Here is a 17,139-nt window from a genome sequence, read left to right on the forward strand (position 1 = left end):
ATATGAACAGCCGCGCCGAGTCTATTTTCGCTGCGCGACGGAAATCATTCACAACGTGTTTCTGTGGTTCCTGTGGCCTGTTTTCCGTGTTTAGTCGTCGCAATGTCAACAACAAACGCCATCAACGGCAATCTCTACGAGCAGTTGCACCAAGGACGGACGAAAATGTACAAGTCCAAAGTGGACGTTGTCCTGGGCGCCCAGTGGGGTGACGAGGGCAAGGGCAAGGTGGTGGACATGCTGGCCTCTGAAGTGGACATCGTGTGCAGGTGTCAGGTGAGTAACCGACCCTACCCAATCTCTGGGGGGGTGTAAAATATAGTGAGTGATAACGCGGCTGTAGCCTCCTGACATCCTTGTCTGAAGGACATTCGAGCCCGCTTGCCCCCGGCTACCATAGTCGCCACAGCATCTGAGTATTTCACAAGTAGATGGCCTTTTTTCCAACTATTATCGCCGCCGCATGCTTTCCCATTTGTATTTATCAATTCTGCGCCCGCCATGTGGCTGTGTATGTGTCGGCGTCTGTGCTTGCTCAAGTGTTTGTGTGTGGCTCGGCGCGGCGCATGTGTGTGCCGCTCCGGTTCCCAGGGTATGTTAAGCCGAAGGTAGGGAATTCCATTCTGCACATGGTGTAATGTAACGCTTCTTCAAATTGCTTCCACTGTATACCTGCCACCCGTCAGTACAGTTGATATCCAGAACTGCCTTACTTTCTTTATTCAATGTACATATACCTTGCCTTGCCCGTTTATTCTCTGCTTCGAATCGCTTACATATAACAATTTAAATGTGTATGTGTATTCCGTCAGCGAGTCTGCCAACCAAAAATTCGTCACTTGTGCTCTCTCGCTCTCTGTCTCACGCTCTCTCGCCCTCGACTGACGTTAATTCCTTTCCGCTGTGCTATTCGCCACCTCCACATCCACATCTGTTGTGCTTGCTCAGCAGAACCACCAGCCAGCCCAGGTTTACATAACCACCAACATCAGTCCCCATGCCCCGCGCCGAGAGGAAAGAGGAACCCACATGACAGAGACACACACTTGGCGCGACCCGGCATCATCCCCACAGGGGGACTGCGCATGCAGTCTTATCCGAGCACTAGTTTCTTATCAATGCAAGTTCCCGGAATCCCTAGTTAGAGTAATCCTCTTCTTGTTTTTCGTTGTAACTGACCGTTGCGTGCCGTACCGTGCCGGATGGTTTCGTCCCAATAACAACTTGTTGATACTAGTTTGGGCTTGTGCCCAGAACTATTTTAGTTCAATGAACGATATGAAATGGAGTTACCCCCCCTTTGGGAATTACATACATAAGTCTGTATATCTGTGTGTATGTTGATGCATCTCCTAGCAACACTGCAGAGCTGAAGTACTCTTATCAGAGCAGCTTTGTTATATAACAGATAATTCTGTGGACTGAGTCACACGACTGACACGCCTCTCGGTGATTCCGACTACGCATATTGCGCAGTGAAAGGCCATGGACGGGTATGGGTCTAGGTCTGATTTTGGGACTGGCCCTGGGACTGCGACTATAATCTTGGCTCGCCATTTCCTCGTATCTTATCATGGCTCAGGAACAGCACTAAGTAGTGGTGGTCTGTTCCTGGGACTGCGTAAACAATTTTTGATTGTCTTGTTTTTGTTTTTTCGCAATGATTTGTGAAGGTTCCAGAATTTTCACTCTTCTCTTTCTCCGCTAATCACCACCTTTAAATACATACACAAATTTTCATTTTCTATGCTTTTTACAGTATATAATACTATGTTAGATTAGCAAAAGTCAAGCAAATGTTGTACAGTTGCCAAAACGAAAGAGAAAAACAAATAAAATTTCTTCTGGCGTCAACCTGGGCTGGGGTGTTAGCGTATCTCTCAAATTCTATACGATTGGTAATATTCTGTGTGTGTGTGGAACGTTTTCGTTTTCATGCGACACAGTGTGGGGCACGTGGGCACATTTGATGGCCCGAAATGTGCCGAAACACGGGACTGAACGGGTGTTATTCAATTGACATACAAATATTTTATTTATTTTTCATTTTGCACAGCTTTTTGTTTTTCTCTGCCATAACACCAGCAAAATCACAACAAACAATGCTAATTTTGTATATCAACATTTATACAATATTTTATACATATATTTATGGGGATATATTATGTCATTTGGCAGATTTTCTGACCTGTTTTTCCATTATATTTTTTCCCCACAGGGCGGCAATAATGCTGGACACACTGTGGTGGCCAATGGCACCGAATTCGATTTCCATCTACTGCCGAGCGGCGTCGTGAACGAGAAATGCATCTCGGTCATTGGTAAGTTTTGAGAGGCAAGAATCAGAATGATACCATGGGATCCATCGAGTCAAGAAATGCAAGTTAAGGCAAGCAAGATAAATCTCTAGCAAGAAGTGTTTTGAATTTAAAGTAAGCCAACGATTTCTTACCTATTCTCTTTTGATTTTCTTATTTTAAATTTAACGAATATGTAACGAGCTTTGTAGTGGTTGTTGCTGAAATTAAGACTAATTTGATCCGCCAAGAGAGATTCCACTGTACCTACAAATGGATCTACACATACATCCTCTGCCTCTCCGTTTATTTTGTTTTCAGTTTAGATTTTCCCTCGCGAAATTGTGTACATACATATATCGAGAAAATACTGATGTATGTATATGTACATATGTATGTATGTACATATTTATCCCCGAGTGTATATGTAGTATATGGAGGAATTTCTGGCAAGACATAGTGCATCATTGACATTGGCTTGCGGGTCAGTCAGATGGGTCTGTTTTTCGACTTTGATATCGCTCGCCCATGAAAATAAAAGGTTTTCTATTTTCGTTAATGGGAAAATGGAAATAATTGAATCAAAGTTGGACGGAAAAGTTGATAACGCTACGTGCCTGGTGGTGCGGCCAATGACGTCACCAAGGTCGTTATTGTCAATTTATTCACGAGTATATCTCGCTCCTGGTTACTTTTATGCAGCTCCTCTGCTTTGCAAAGTTTAATCGATGTTGTAGTTGGTGACTTTGTTTACCAGGACAGCAGCAACAACAACAAATTGTGCATTCTCATCGCTTGTCACAAGACTAATTTATGAGATAATCAGAACAGAGTCCCCCAGCCCCCCACAAACACACAAAGAAAACCCATTGAAATGGCTGTTGGCGGTGCCAGGGTCGTGCTGATGGGAGAGCATTTGCTGTTTAGATATCGTTTATGACACACAAACACATAACCACATTCATCCACCCACCCACACAATCAACCACAACGGGTGGGGTACACATTATTCTAATCAGGCAATTAGCTTATTATTTTTAATTTTCAACCTACTCCATGCCCAATTTGTACATCAGCTGTTTGCAGAGCCAGCTCGCGTGCCCAGGCATTATAAATTATGAATTTCGAATTTCGTTTCAAATGGCTTTGCAACTCGTCAGTCTGTTCTGAAATTTACTGACAGAATATGGAAGATTACACAAAGATGCGTGTACATATTTACAGATTCTCAAGAAAATTCCAACCACTTACTCTCGCCTGCATTCTGTTTAGTTTACAGGCGCAAAAGCTACATTTACCAACAATAAATAGCCGCAGTTCTACGAAATTAGTGAACATATGTATCCAATATAAGCTTAATGTGCAATAAAAACTGATAGATAACAGCTCTACTAGTAACAGCTCGTGTAAGCACTTATTAGATAGGAGACAGAACCAGTTTTAGTGGGTCTGTGCAGCATATCATTGGAGTTTGGAGTGTGTCTAATCGAACAGGGACATTTGGAACCACTCTGAGGAATAGGATCACTATTAGCTACGAATGTTTGAAGTAAATATAAAGGAAATAAGTTCCGAGAAAAACGAGAGCAACCGGGGGGAATGGAAGTGCGGTGTAGGCCAGCTTTAGTGCCTTTACGTAAGGCGCACTGCAGGGGCAGATGTCACATGACTGCGATGGCGCATTTAGTACCCATAAAGTGTGCAGTTTCAGCAAGTGGGGAGATCCCCCAGATATACGCAAAGCTCTGAGCTAACATTTGTTTGTGCACTTGCAGGCAATGGCGTTGTCATCCACCTGCCCTCGCTGTTCGATGAGGTGTTGAAGAACGAGGCCAAGGGCCTGCAGCACTTGGAGCACCGTCTGATCATCTCGGATCGGGCGCATTTGGTGTTTGATTTCCACCAACATGTGGATGGCATGCAGGAGGCTGAGAAGGGTGGCAAGTCCCTGGGCACCACCAAGAAGGGCATCGGTCCGGCCTACTCCAGCAAGGCCACTCGCAACGGCATCCGTGTGGGCGAGCTCCTGGGCGACTTTACTGCGTTCAGCGACAAGTGAGTGCCGAATCAACATTGCTCGCCTTATGTTGGCCTGTAATTTATTTATTGATATTTGTTTCAGGTTCAAGTCGATTGTGGCAACACATCTGCGGCTGTTCCCATCGATAAATGTCGACGTTGAGGCGGAATTGACCCGCTACAGGGACTACGCAGAGAAGGTGCGTCCCTATGTCAAGGACACGATTTGCTTCTTACACACCGCCCTGCGCAACGGCAAGACCATCCTGGTCGAGGGCGCCAACGCGGCCATGCTGGACATTGACTTTGGCACGTATCCATATGTGACCAGCAGCAACTGCAGCATTGGCGGCGTCCTCACCGGTCTGGGCCTGCCCCCTCAGACCATTGGCGAGGTCATTGGCGTGGTCAAGGCCTACACGACACGAGTGGGTGATGGCCCCTTCCCCAGCGAGCAGTTGAATGTGAGTTGGAATTGCCAAATACAAAGAAATTCGAATCGCTTATTGAACGACTCCATTGATATTTAGGAAATTGGTGATCTGCTGCAGACGCGAGGCTTTGAAGTTGGCGTCACCACGAAGCGAAAGCGCCGTTGTGGATGGCTGGACATCCCATTGCTGAGGTACACCTCGCTGGTGAACGGCTACACGTGCATTTGCCTTACCAAGCTGGACATCCTCGATACGCTGCCGGAGATCAAGGTGGCTGTGAGCTACAAGAAGGCCAATGGCGACAAGCTGGATCATTTCCCGGGCACCATTGCCGAGCTGGGCAACATCGAGGTGGAGTACGCAGTCCTCCCCGGCTGGCAGACGTCCACGGAGAACATCCGCAACTTCAAGGAGCTGCCGGAGAACGCACAACACTACGTTCGCTTCCTGGAGAAAGAGCTGAGCGTGCCCGTGCGCTGGGTGGGCGTTGGCAAGGGCCGCGAGTCCATTATTAACGTGCACTAGTGCCAGCCAGATGCAGCGACGTACTTATGAATATGTGTGTGTATATGATGAGACGGAAGCGCTTTAATGCCCATTAGCCAGAGACGCGCAACATAGCGGAATGGCCTTTAACTATCTAACCACAGACCTAACCACCACAAATGAAACTAATATTTCGACTATCTACAATATTTGGACACAAATTATTAGCCTATTGCTTTTTTAAGATTTATTTCATAGTTTTTGATGATGTTCACAAATTCATTTTGAGCGGCCCCTGCCCATATGGATGGGGGCTCGCCACGCATATAATACTTACTATAAATTCTTGTTTGATGCGGAGAGGACGTACTTAGTTTTTAAGATCATCAGGTGCAGTTTTCAGATTTTGTATGCGAGGAAGAGGAGGCAAATATTTTAATTGTACAATAACTATATGATGTTGTTTTAATATTTAAATACAACAAACAGTGTGCTCTGACTTGTGTAATTGTGTCGCAACAAAATACATTTTAATTCAAATATGTTGGTTTTTCTTAATTGTTTACCTGATTAGAGATTTTAATATTTCAAAAATAAATGTTGAAACTATTCGATTTAAACTATCGTTTCCACCTATCGATTCTAACACCTGCAAATACTCGATTACGTATTTTCGTTATCGCGTGGGGTCACACTTTTCTACTACCTGTTTGCTTCGTTTAATTTTATTTTATTTATATTTTTCGTCCGTTGTGTTTACCTTATTTATTGTTGGTTTGTTTAATTTTTTAGCGTGGTAAAAAGTTTTTCAACATGGTAAGTTATGGCTACTAAAAATGGCAGAATCGCTTTCTACGACTGCACTTTCCACTTGGCTGCCCCCATTAACCATTTCTTTTAATGCAACTTTCTATATATACATATTATTGTCAACAGGCACGTTACTTTAAGGAGCAGGATATTGATGGTAATTATTGCTGTGACGAATTGATGATTTCATTCTGAAAACATTTCTTATCTCTATGCAGAGTTCCGCGAGTGCTTTTATCTGTTTGCCCGTTCGGGCCAAATCAACAATTTGGACGAACTAACTGTAAGCGGTATTCATACACAACACCATGAACTTTTGTGACTACCATGCGTCGTTCTAGGTAATCATGCGTTCGCTGGGTCTGTCGCCGACAATCCAGGAACTGGTTTCATACTTGAAGCAGAAGAATGGAAAAATGAGCTTCGCCGACTTTCTGGACATCATGCACCAGCACTCCAAGGTGGAGAGTCTGCCGGACGAGGTCATTGCTGCCTTTAAGGCAGCCGATCCTCATAACAAGGGCACCATATCTGCCCGGCAGCTGCGAAACCTGCTCCAAAACTGGGGCGAAGGCCTCTCCGTGCGCGAGGTGGACAATATCTTCCGCGAGGCTAATGTCAACAGCAATACCAATGTGCGGTATGCAGACTTTGTCAAGATTGCTTGCGCCCCAGTGCCAGACTACTATTAGTCCATGCTGGCAGAGCCTTAGAAAACATTCCAGTAAACATGCATTTCCCTACAAAACACGCACAAAAAACCACTTGCAATAAAGTTCACAGAAGATATTTAAGAAAAGTTTTCGATTTTATTTGAAAACTTCTTCACTTGTAGAAAAAGGACATCAGCCGTTCTTAGTTGGCAATGGTAACCTCAACCTCTACGCCGGGCTCGATGTTGATCGACGTGATCTTCTTGACGATCTCAGATGGGGAATGCAAGTCGATGATGCGCTTGTGAATTCTCATCTGAAAGGGGACGAAATGGAGATTCAAATTAGTAATGGGTCGCAGCAGTGCTGAAGAAGTTGTTCAGATGAAGGAATTGTAGAATTCGGAGAGCCAAATTGTGAGGAATATCAGCAAAGAGGACTATGAGAACACGTTTAGTCTGGGCCGACCAAATGAGATACTGTACAACGGCAGGCTAAGTACCGAACCACGATATCAGATCTGCCCATTCATATGGAAGTAAATGTCTATGTGATGACTCACCTGGAAACGATCCCAGGTCTTGGAACCCTCACCACAAGGAGTCTTACGGGTGGTGATGCGCAGGACCTTGGTTGGCATGCGTACGGGGCCCTGAAACAGAAAAGGAACACCATTAGCCACATATTTCTAAATGATTTTATACACGTGTCGCTTGAACCATATAATACTCCCACACAGTTGGTATTCAATGTGGAAATAATGTCCGATTCAAGCATTTTTCTATTGCATTTATTAAAGACTAGGCTAAGCGTCTGGCGGAACACAGAGCCTCCAGGTAAATGCGGATGCACATGGTGTGCCACGGGGCTGCCACTCACCTTGACACGCAGATTCTGGTTCTTGGCACCGTTGATCAAGTCACGGCACACATTCTCCAGAGAACGCACGTTCCTGGAGGTCAGGGTGATGCGGATGCGGTGCACTGAAGCAGAATCGCCGCCATGGGGCTTCTCAATGTCCTTGGGTGCAGCAGCCTGTCGAATGTGGAAGGCATTTATTAGTTTGAGGTTATGGTGAATGCCGCAGCACGTGCGTCAGTCTCTTCTACATATTTTGCACTTTCAATAGCTGCCAACTACGTGCAACTATCTTTCGCATTCCACAGCATTCATATTTACCATTATTAAGCAATTTCTCTGGTCGAGATAGTCAAATCTTTTTATTTTGAGCAGCGCTGAACCAGTGTGGTTGCACGTTGAAAAAAGAAGGGGCGGTCGGTGTCATCGAATGGCAGTGTGACCCTTAATACACAGGGTTGATATTATATTGATACATCGATATGTATATTATTTACTACACTACTACTACACATTTTCTACATACTGTTTCCGCCAAATTAGCGCAAAGGGCTTATGGCCGGGAGCAATTAGTATTTTGTATATGTAAAATTATTTTGTAGCATTAAGATATTGAATTGTAGCATCAAGACATACTTACAGAAGATTGTTGCTATAGAACATGTATCGGTCGAACCAGCAGCACTGGTTGCGAAAGGAATCAAGAAACAATTTGAAAAATAGCGCAACAAAAAAGAGAAATAAATTTGTATTCCTTTTCTGAAAGGAAGAGGGAAATTGGTAAATATTATAATAAGCTATGAGTGGTTTGGCGGGCAGCTCTTCTATCCTTACAACATAATTGGGGCTAGACTCCGGTTTTATACAATGTAATTACTCCTTTCTTTTGCTAAGGAACACCGGATCATTATCCGTATATATTTTTTATATTCGCCCTTAGAAATCTGAACTGGGACTCTGACAGACGCTTACCACATCAGACGCTCAGAACGAGCACAGAAATACGCGCCTTTATTTAAAATAACTGTTTTCCTTTTTTCCGTTCCTTACTTTCTTCAAGTTTCTTTGCAAATTATCAAAGTTCACATATGAATTTTTTGACATTTTAACAAACTTTTTTAAAGCAGTTGCTTCCCAAATTGTATTCAACACAACACGCACACACATCTGTAAATACAAGAAGAAATAACAATTAAAACATGTTTAAGCCAAAGAAATCAAAGGACTGGAAAATAGTACCACACAAACATACCGCGTAAGTTGAAACTCTTGACTTGATTACAGGCAATATATGTGTTTAATTGTGGCTTATCCTGGCAGCCTTGACCCCGGCAATACCAAAATTGCAGAGCAACTGGTGGCATTTAAAAGGCACACGGCCGAGTATGAAAAGTCGAATGAAAAACGCAATGAAACACCAATTAAGCTTGCGAACAAGAATCGCTTGGTGGACGTGGCCGTGGAGCACATAAAAAGTAATCCTTCGACCATTGTGAACGTGGACGGGGTGAGCTTCCCGTGCCACGACTTGGTTCTTTCCCTGTTTTCGAAACGTCTGAAGGAGGACATGAAAAAGGGCAGTCTAAGCATTCAGGCACCAGAACTGTCATCCGAAGCATTCGATAAAATATTCCGCTGGATGCATGGCGATAGCAGCGTTGCTGAGACCTTTGACCTTAAACTCTTTAGAGCGGCTAGCTTCCTGGGCATTCCAGAACTGGTCGACGAGATGTGGAAGCAGCTGGACAAAAATAATCTAACTGAATACGCTGCCTTCAAGATGCTGTGCAAGTCGCGCGAGATGCAGGACATGGAGGAGCTGCACGAGGTTCTGGTCTCCCGCATATGCAAGTCCACGCTGGTCATCTTCTCCTCCAATCAGTTCCTGAAGCTCAGTGAGGTGCAAGTTTCGCTGCTGCTGAAGTCGGACCGTTTGGCAGTCAACTCCGAAATGGAAGTGGGTTTTGCATTTAGTCAGCTCTGAATATTCATTGACATTTTACTTTATTCGTTGTAAGATTTTGTATGGCGGCTTGTGCTGGCTGAGATACAAGTGGCCCCTGCGTCGTGACAGCGTTGGCAAGGTCCTGCAGAGCATTCGCTTTGGGTTTATCTCCGTCCTCATGCTCAGGAAGTTGACGTTGTCGGATCGACCGCACACCGGTCCGTTCGGGGACATCCTGGATGTGTTCATATGGCTGCCCGACTTCAAGAAGATCCTAGCCGATGCCATGTTCTACAGCAGGCTTTTCACGATCAGTTTGAAGCAGCCGGACTGTCTGAAGGAAAGGCTTGCAGTGTCCCACATGAAGCCCCTTCGCTCTCGCTGTTGGACGGTGGACAAGCGCTGCGCGTACCATCGCCCTGTCTGCGCAACCATTCCGAACATGTCCTTTGTGTCGTGGGAGGAGTTCACGAACTACATGTTTATGCTGCAAAATGACAAAACCAACATCGAAGACTGCATTCGCTGTGTGGACGAACCGGAGTGCCTCATCTGTTCGGGCTCGGAGGGCGATCTGTCGGTCGCAGTGCCATATATCCATAGCTCCACATCGTCGCAAACTTCACAGTTGTCGGAGACGTCCACCACCAGTGTGCCAAGCAGCTGCGAAGACACTTCGGATGCGGTATCAGTACTCTCCACGGGCTCATCAGCATCAGATGATGATGCCCGCCTGCCCTCCATTTGCTCATCCAAAGGCTCATTGGCATGGCAGAGACGAGTGACCTCCAACGATGAGACCAACGAATGGTCCTCTTCGGATGCGTAGAATATTTTTGAGAGAATTAAATTGTCCAGCTAATTGAAGCCTACTCAGATGAATTAATTATTGTCCTTACTCATACAGCAGGAAAAGTTTCTTAAAATTCGCGGGTAAATAAACACCCGTTGGTTGACATGGCAAGGTAATCCAATTCCTCGATTTTTATATTCGATTTATAATTCTCAGTTAGATGCGAGTAGCTATTATATGGGCATGTGACTATAGGACAGTGTTAGGCATACACACAGACAAAAGAAATGATAACGAAAGTAAACGAACAGTCTAGGGTCTAGGATGTCCTTTTACAGAAAAAAAACCATAAAAAACGAAAAGAGATAAACGTCCCATAAATTAAATAGTGCCGCAGATTCATTTGAAAGGGACGGGATGAAACACTTGCTTGAGGGATGTTTGACCAGATTCATTTGAAAGGGGCTGGATGAAACACTTGCTTGAGGGATGTTTGAATCGTTGTAGGGACCCAAATCACATAAGCAGGGAGAGAGGGATAGTTGTTTGATGCTTGTAGGTAACCAATCATATAAGCAGAGAGAGATGGATAGTTGTTTGATGGTTGCTGTCCAGGATTATTGATCATGGATTTTTGACAAAGTTAGTTCACATTTTGTCCGCTAGGGGCGCCACAAAAGTAGTAGGGATTTAGGGGTTGGTACCCAAGGTAAAATTCTCACCAGGGGGCGCCACATCGGAAAAGTGGTTCATGAACGCGATATTCGAGTAAATTGACACAAGGGGGCTCCACATCGGTGAAAGTGGTTTATGATCTCGATATTCGAGTGCATTCTCACTACTTGGCGCTAGTGTTGCCTGCTATGGGATATTCTGCTTAGCAAGGATCGTTACTACCATTAACATTCCTATTAAGAAATAAATTCTTATAGGATCTGTTACTTACATGATCATGCTAAAATACATACTTTTAGGATATTTATTAACATTACATTGTGAATATATGTAAATGCTTTCTGGATCTAATATTTAGCCAAGCATATGGAAATATTGCATGGTAAGAGCTCACAACAAGGATGGAGTCATAAAGGATGAGAAGACAAAAATTAATTAATTCGACTTATAGTAAATATACTACACTCCTATATCGAATGCTACTTTGTGGCGAGTCTAAACCAATCCCCTAAATCCCTACTACTTTTGTGGCGCCCCCTAGCGGACAAAATGTGAACTAACTTTGTCAAAAATCCATGATCAATAATCCTGGACAGCAACCATCAAACAACTATCCATCTCTCTCTGCTTATATGATTGGTTACCTACAAGCATCAAACAACTATCCTCTCTCCCTGCTTATGTGATTTGGGTCCCTACAACGATTCAAACATCCCTCAAGCAAGTGTTTCATCCAGCCCCTTTCAAATGAATCTGGTCAAACATCCCTCAAGCAAGTGTTTCATCCCGTCCCTTTCAAATGAATCTGCGGCACTATTTAATTTATGGGACGTTTATCTCTTTTCGTTTTTTATGGTTTTTTTTCTCTGTAAAAGGACATCCTAGACCCTAGACTGTTCGTTTACTTTCGTTATCATTTCTTTTGTCTGTGTGTATGCCTAACACTGTCCTATAGTCACATGCCCATATAATAGCTACTCACAGCTACAAGCCTTATCATAAACTATTGGATTCTAAACTGAGATGGACGACCTCGAAATTATTTTTATAAACTCGCAACCTGAGGCAGCTATAGATCTGGACACCCAGCCCGACTCCGTGGACCTTTCGCAGATATTCGGAATTAAAACGCAAGAATATATAATGCAAGGGAACGTCTTAAGTGATATTGTATGGGATGATAGTCTCGATGACCTAATGACTGCTGCTCCGATTGACGAAATTCAAACATTCAACTTCCCGGATGATGACAGTATATTCGATTTGGTCGATGATAATGACGAAGGGGCAAAAAACGATTCGAGGAACTTCTTCGCGACGAAGATAATGCCGATTTAATAGCTGCGGTAGAAAGAGCCGAAACGAAATTTTAATAATATTCTTATTTATGTTTAATACAATTAATTTATGTATTTTTCTACAAATAATATATAATAAATACAATATAAATTTAAAACAATATTTATTTTCAATGGATAGTTTTTTTTTACTTTGATTGGTGCAAATTTCACTCTAACAAGAGACTCATAGGATTCGTTTCCAACATGGTTTTTTCTAATAGAGGATTCCACAAAAAGAAGAAGTAGATTTTAGGTAGAATGCCGGGGAGGTTTTTGAAACAGGTTTGGAAAAGATAACAGAACCTTTGTTCATTCAACGGTCAAGTGAGTGCCAGATAAATAGAACCTCATGGATGCACAAATCCCTTAGTCCTATTCTAATAGTGAAAGTGGTTGCAAGTGGTTAGTGATACAAAAAAAAATAAAATAAAAAAAACTAAAATGGAATCTAAAATTGTGTGTGATCAATGCTCTAAGTCCTTTAAATTAAAAGAATGGTATGCTCATTATGAGGAATGCTCGAACCGTTTAAATGCTTTTGAAGTACTTATGACCAAAGGGTCAAGCGATCAAGAAGCATCAACGTCAGGCGCATCAAAACGTCGTAGATTGGAGACTTCTATTGAAAAACCCACTATCACCTGTACAACTTGCGGTGAAAGTTACCCAACGTCCAGGGAAATGCGTCATATAATGTCAGAGAAACATAAGAATGCAACAGCAGCGCAACTCGAAGATAATGAAAATGTTATCGTAATTTCAACAGAGTCACGATTTCCGTTAAAATCATATCGTGTTCGCTCTGATAAAAGTGACCGGCTCGATTTAAAAGAATTTTATAATGATTGCAAAGCGGACTTAACCAAATTAGTGCGTTACTGTATGAGTGAGTACGGGTCGGCTAAGTTCAATCTAAAAGTATATGGACTGTATGTCAAACAAACAGATGATGAAACCTTATCGGAAACGATGAAGCATTTCGTGACATCATATAAGTCTATATATGCAAATGATGAGATTGATGAACATCTAAATGAGGCCGTTGACCTTTTAATCACTCTAAGTAGTGAATTCCAGGAGAAGGATTCAGGTTGGGCAATAAAAAAATTTGAATATTTTGAGCTGACAATAATTAAATTGGAGCATATCGCTGTAAATAGATTTATACCAGCTCCCAATAAAATAAAATCTCGAAATGCATTAATAAATGTTAAAAATGAAGATGATTATTGCTTCAAGTGGTCAATTTTAGCATCATTTGCATATAGGCGGCACTTGAGCACTACATTCTCAACTGCAAACCAAAAAAAAAAAAAAGCGCGAGATAAGTTAACAAACCCTTCATATTATCGAATGATAGACATCAGACAAGACATAATTTGCTATGACGGAGTGAGACTGGATTTTTCTGGGATTGAGTTTCCAATCACAAACAAAGGAATAAAGAGATTTGAATTATCCAATCCTAATATTAGCATAAATGTGTATGAAATCGATGACAATGGAAAGAACGTAGTAGGACCAACAGTGAGGACTAAAGGAATTCGAGGACATCACATCAACCTATTAGGAATTAATAATGACTCTTTGCAAATGATGCATTATGCCTATATAACGTGCATGAAAAAATTATGCTATTCTCAACATAATAAATCCCATTGCTCTGCATATTTTTGTGAAAATTGTTTACAATTTTATACTACCACAAATACCACCCATGACAATAAAGAGTGCGGAAAAGTTGCTGCACAATATCCTACTCCAAATACCAAAACGGTTTTTAAAAGTTTCATCAAAAAACTATCTCCCCCTGTGGTCATTTATGCTGATATCGAAGCTGTATTGGAAAGTTTTCATAGGAATCTGAATGATCCCTTAAAATCATCTACCACTATGGCTCAGAAGCATACGGCATGTGCAGTGTCATTTTATGTTGTACATAACTATAATCATCATTTTAAATGAGATGTGGACATATGAAGGTAAATATTATCATAATCTAAAGGTAGTAAAACAGTTAAAACATTAAGATTTACGCTATTTCAGGACCAGATTGTATCGATCAATTCTGCCAAGTGCTTCGATCGAAAACCATGGGACTTTATGAGAAGTACTGGTTATCCGCTAAAAAACCAATCTACGAGTTCAACATTTGGGATGAGGACTATCAGGAACATGGAGAGTGCTATGCCTGTGATGAGCCCATTTCGACTGACGACCGGGAGAAGTTTTTTAACCAATTCACAGGCCAATATGTAGGTCCTATTCATAAGGTTTGTAAGCAAACATTTAAACTAAGCGATCCTTTTTTTCCGGTAGTTTTTCATAACTTGTCTCGTTATGATATTCATTTATTTGTAACATCAATAAAAGATGAACTTAAGCCCATACCGTGTAACAAAGAGTTATACATTGCGCTAACTCAAATTGTTGAGATTGATTTTTCAAATCATCAACATTATAAAATAAGATACATAGATTCAAATAGATTTTTTAAATTCGAGCTTAGAAAAACTTGCTAGTTATATGGATCCATCAAATTTTAAAATTTTAAAAACAAGTATCAAGGGGAAAAATTTGATATGCTAAGGCGAAAAGGAGTATTTCCATATGAATATTTAGATAGCTTTAACAAATTTGATGAACCCCAACTACCTTCGAGAGAATTTTTTTTCAACTCACTGAGTGATGAGGAGTGTAGTTTAGAAGACTATAATTTTGCTCTGAAGGTTTGGAGAACATTTAATTGCTGCAGTATTCGAGATTATTTGAAATTATACTTAGAAAGCGATGTTTTAATTCTTGCTGATGTGTTTGAAAACTTTAGGAGTATTTGCTCACGAATATATAAGTTAGACCCAATAAATTATGTTACTGCTCCTTCTGTTTCATGGGATGCAATGCTTAAATATACAAAGATAGAATTGGAGCTAGTTAGTGATCCTGATATATATAACTTTTTGAAAACTTCAGTACGCGGAGGGTTAACTCAATGCACTCAACGGTTAGCTACGGCAAATAATAAATATTTAAATGAAAGATTCAGGGCTAGTGAACCTATAAACTATCTAGCGTACATTGATGCTAACAATTTATATGGTTGGGCAATGAGTCAGCCACTTCCGTATTCCAATTTCAAATTTCTAAGTAACGATGAAATTCAATCTTTCAACGCTCTAAGTATATCTGCTTGCGGGGATGTAGGATACATCTTAGAAGTAGATCTGAAATATCCTGATTCTATACACAATAAACATAATAGTTTACCATTCTGCCCCGAAAACAAGATTCCTCCAGGCGGAAAACAATCAAAATTGATAGCGGACTTATCTGATAAAAAGAATTATATATTACATATAAAACAGTTACAGTTATGCATAGAACAAGGGATGATTTTAGAAAAAAATATCGCGAGTATTATCTTTTAAGCAATCATGTTGGCTTAAACCCTATATTGATCTAAATACATCCCATAGAAAAGTAGCTAAGAATGAGTTTGAGATAAACTTTTATAAATTAATGGTTAATGCTGTCTACGGTAAAACGATGGAGAATGTAGAAAAGCGACGTGAGGTCGCATTAATTAAACATTATAATTCAAGACAAAATTCCGCAGGGTTTAGACAACGCATAGCTAGACATAATTTTCACAGTGTTGAAATCTTTGGTGAAAATTTAGCTGCCATTGAGTCCACTAAATCAAGAATTTTCTATGATAAACCCATATACATTGGAGTTTGTGTACTAGAACTTTCAAAATGGTTAATGTATGACTATTTCTATAATTTTCATTCTATAAAATGCCCATCATCAAAAATACTCTACATGGATACAGATTCATTTATTATATCATCAAAAGAAGATTTTTATCAATTAATTAAAGACAATCCTAGTCGCTTTGATACCTCAAATTACCAAGAGTCAAACATTTTCGGGATAAATCGGGCCAATAACAAAGAACTAGGATTAATGAAAGACGAAAATGCGGGTCGAATAATGACCTCATTTGCAGGGTTAAAAGCGAAAGCATACTCTTATTTAGTTGCCAAAGATAATAGCACTGACCATAACGTCAAAAAGATTAAAGGAGTAAAAAGTCGGTAGTTAAAAGATTATCACATGCTCAGTATATTGAATGCATTAAACATAAAAAAACATATTATGGACAGCAGAGAGTAATCAGAAGTAGAGGTCATAAAATTTACACTGAAATTGTAAATAAGATAAGTCTAAATTATAAGGATGACAAAAGATTTATATTATCCGATAATATTTCAACGTTAGCACATAATCACTTTGAAATTGTAAATATTATAGATCCTAGTAATAATGAGCATATATTATAGAAAAATTTAAATTATAAATATTTATAAATATGTTTTTTAAACTATTTTGTATATTAAAAAATAAAACGAGAAAAAAAAAATGTTTTCTTTCTATTCAATTATTTTAATATACTTTTTTTATCTATCCAGGAATTATGTGTTTCATCAAACCCTAACCATTTAACAAAAACTTGATCCTTCTTTCGTCGGATTATTTTTCCACTAAGAAAGCATTTTCATCTTTCACTTTTTGAAGTTCTTGTTCATAAAATGATCCTTTAATCATTTCCCCCATATAGTCTTCCAGTTCATATGTTGCTGGACTGGTAGACTTTACTTTTGAAATTTTAAAACCTCGGTTGTCCAGTTAGGTTCATATCCCTTTGTAAAAAAATACCCTTATATTTACTTATTCTAACAGGATCACCAATGGAAAACTTATGTTTAGGGAAAACCTTGCAAATATTATAAGCTGTTTTCAATATAAACTCCTCATTTTGTTTG

At 40.7% G+C, this 17,139-nt stretch overlaps 5 protein-coding genes across 5 annotated transcripts; 4 read left to right on the forward strand and 1 right to left on the reverse strand.

The window, feature by feature from the left end:
• Positions 1-12: 12 nt before the first annotated feature.
• On the forward strand, positions 13-5,770 carry LOC117896332 (adenylosuccinate synthetase). The gene is made up of 5 exons (XM_034804572.1): positions 13-276; positions 2,219-2,321; positions 4,073-4,352; positions 4,420-4,780; positions 4,847-5,770. The coding sequence occupies exons 1-5, from the start codon at positions 103-105 to the stop codon at positions 5,273-5,275; spliced, it is 1,347 nt and encodes a 448-aa protein (XP_034660463.1). The 5' UTR covers positions 13-102; the 3' UTR covers positions 5,276-5,770.
• A 186-nt stretch (positions 5,771-5,956) lies between these two features.
• On the forward strand, positions 5,957-6,845 carry LOC117896333 (calmodulin-like protein 4). Its single transcript, XM_034804573.1, has 4 exons — positions 5,957-6,052; positions 6,173-6,203; positions 6,265-6,329; positions 6,388-6,845. Exons 1-4 carry the CDS (start codon positions 6,050-6,052, stop codon positions 6,736-6,738), a joined length of 450 nt encoding a protein of 149 aa, XP_034660464.1. The 5' UTR covers positions 5,957-6,049; the 3' UTR covers positions 6,739-6,845.
• Positions 6,846-6,875: 30 nt separating this feature from the next.
• Positions 6,876-8,019, reverse strand: LOC117896334 (40S ribosomal protein S20). The gene is made up of 4 exons (XM_034804574.1): positions 7,879-8,019; positions 7,579-7,734; positions 7,262-7,351; positions 6,876-7,015 (listed from the first exon to the last, which is right to left on the reverse strand). Exons 1-4 carry the CDS (start codon positions 7,879-7,881, stop codon positions 6,902-6,904), a joined length of 363 nt encoding a protein of 120 aa, XP_034660465.1. The 5' UTR covers positions 7,882-8,019; the 3' UTR covers positions 6,876-6,901.
• Positions 8,020-8,671: 652 nt separating this feature from the next.
• Positions 8,672-10,331, forward strand: LOC117898933. The gene is made up of 3 exons (XM_034808642.1): positions 8,672-8,812; positions 8,878-9,514; positions 9,576-10,331. The coding sequence occupies exons 1-3, from the start codon at positions 8,757-8,759 to the stop codon at positions 10,329-10,331; spliced, it is 1,449 nt and encodes a 482-aa protein (XP_034664533.1). The 5' UTR covers positions 8,672-8,756.
• Positions 10,332-12,752: 2,421 nt separating this feature from the next.
• Positions 12,753-14,427, forward strand: LOC117898403. Its single transcript, XM_034807764.1, has 2 exons — positions 12,753-14,292; positions 14,357-14,427. The coding sequence occupies exon 1, from the start codon at positions 12,860-12,862 to the stop codon at positions 14,273-14,275; it is 1,416 nt and encodes a 471-aa protein (XP_034663655.1). The 5' UTR covers positions 12,753-12,859; the 3' UTR covers positions 14,276-14,292; positions 14,357-14,427.
• The last annotated feature ends 2,712 nt before the right edge of the window (positions 14,428-17,139 follow it).

This window comes from Drosophila subobscura, chromosome O (assembly GCF_008121235.1).
Source record: "Drosophila subobscura isolate 14011-0131.10 chromosome O, UCBerk_Dsub_1.0, whole genome shotgun sequence".
Classification (NCBI taxonomy): domain Eukaryota; kingdom Metazoa; phylum Arthropoda; class Insecta; order Diptera; family Drosophilidae; genus Drosophila; species Drosophila subobscura.

Bases quoted from the DNA above. Each gene is read 5' to 3' on its own strand.
- LOC117898933 (XM_034808642.1), top strand. From the start codon at position 8,757: ATGTTTAAGCCAAAGAAATCAAAGGACTGGAAAATAGTACCACACAAA. The intron at 8,813-8,877 runs GTAAGTTGAAAC...TTATCCTGGCAG, and splicing joins GTACCACACAAACATACCGC to CCTTGACCCCGGCAATACCA. The intron at 9,515-9,575 runs GTGGGTTTTGCA...ATTCGTTGTAAG, and splicing joins CAGTCAACTCCGAAATGGAA to ATTTTGTATGGCGGCTTGTG.
- LOC117896332 (XM_034804572.1), top strand. From the start codon at position 103: ATGTCAACAACAAACGCCATCAACGGCAATCTCTACGAGCAGTTGCAC. The intron at 277-2,218 runs GTGAGTAACCGA...TTTTCCCCACAG, and splicing joins ACATCGTGTGCAGGTGTCAG to GGCGGCAATAATGCTGGACA. The intron at 4,781-4,846 runs GTGAGTTGGAAT...ATTGATATTTAG, and splicing joins TCCCCAGCGAGCAGTTGAAT to GAAATTGGTGATCTGCTGCA.
- LOC117896334 (XM_034804574.1), bottom strand. The intron at 7,352-7,578 runs GTGAGTGGCAGC...TTTCTGTTTCAG, and splicing joins ACCAGAATCTGCGTGTCAAG to GGCCCCGTACGCATGCCAAC. The intron at 7,016-7,261 runs GTGAGTCATCAC...GTCCCCTTTCAG, and splicing joins AGACCTGGGATCGTTTCCAG to ATGAGAATTCACAAGCGCAT.
- LOC117896333 (XM_034804573.1), top strand. The intron at 6,204-6,264 runs GTAATTATTGCT...ATCTCTATGCAG, and splicing joins TAAGGAGCAGGATATTGATG to AGTTCCGCGAGTGCTTTTAT. The intron at 6,330-6,387 runs GTAAGCGGTATT...GCGTCGTTCTAG, and splicing joins ACAATTTGGACGAACTAACT to GTAATCATGCGTTCGCTGGG.
- LOC117898403 (XM_034807764.1), top strand. From the start codon at position 12,860: ATGACCAAAGGGTCAAGCGATCAAGAAGCATCAACGTCAGGCGCATCA.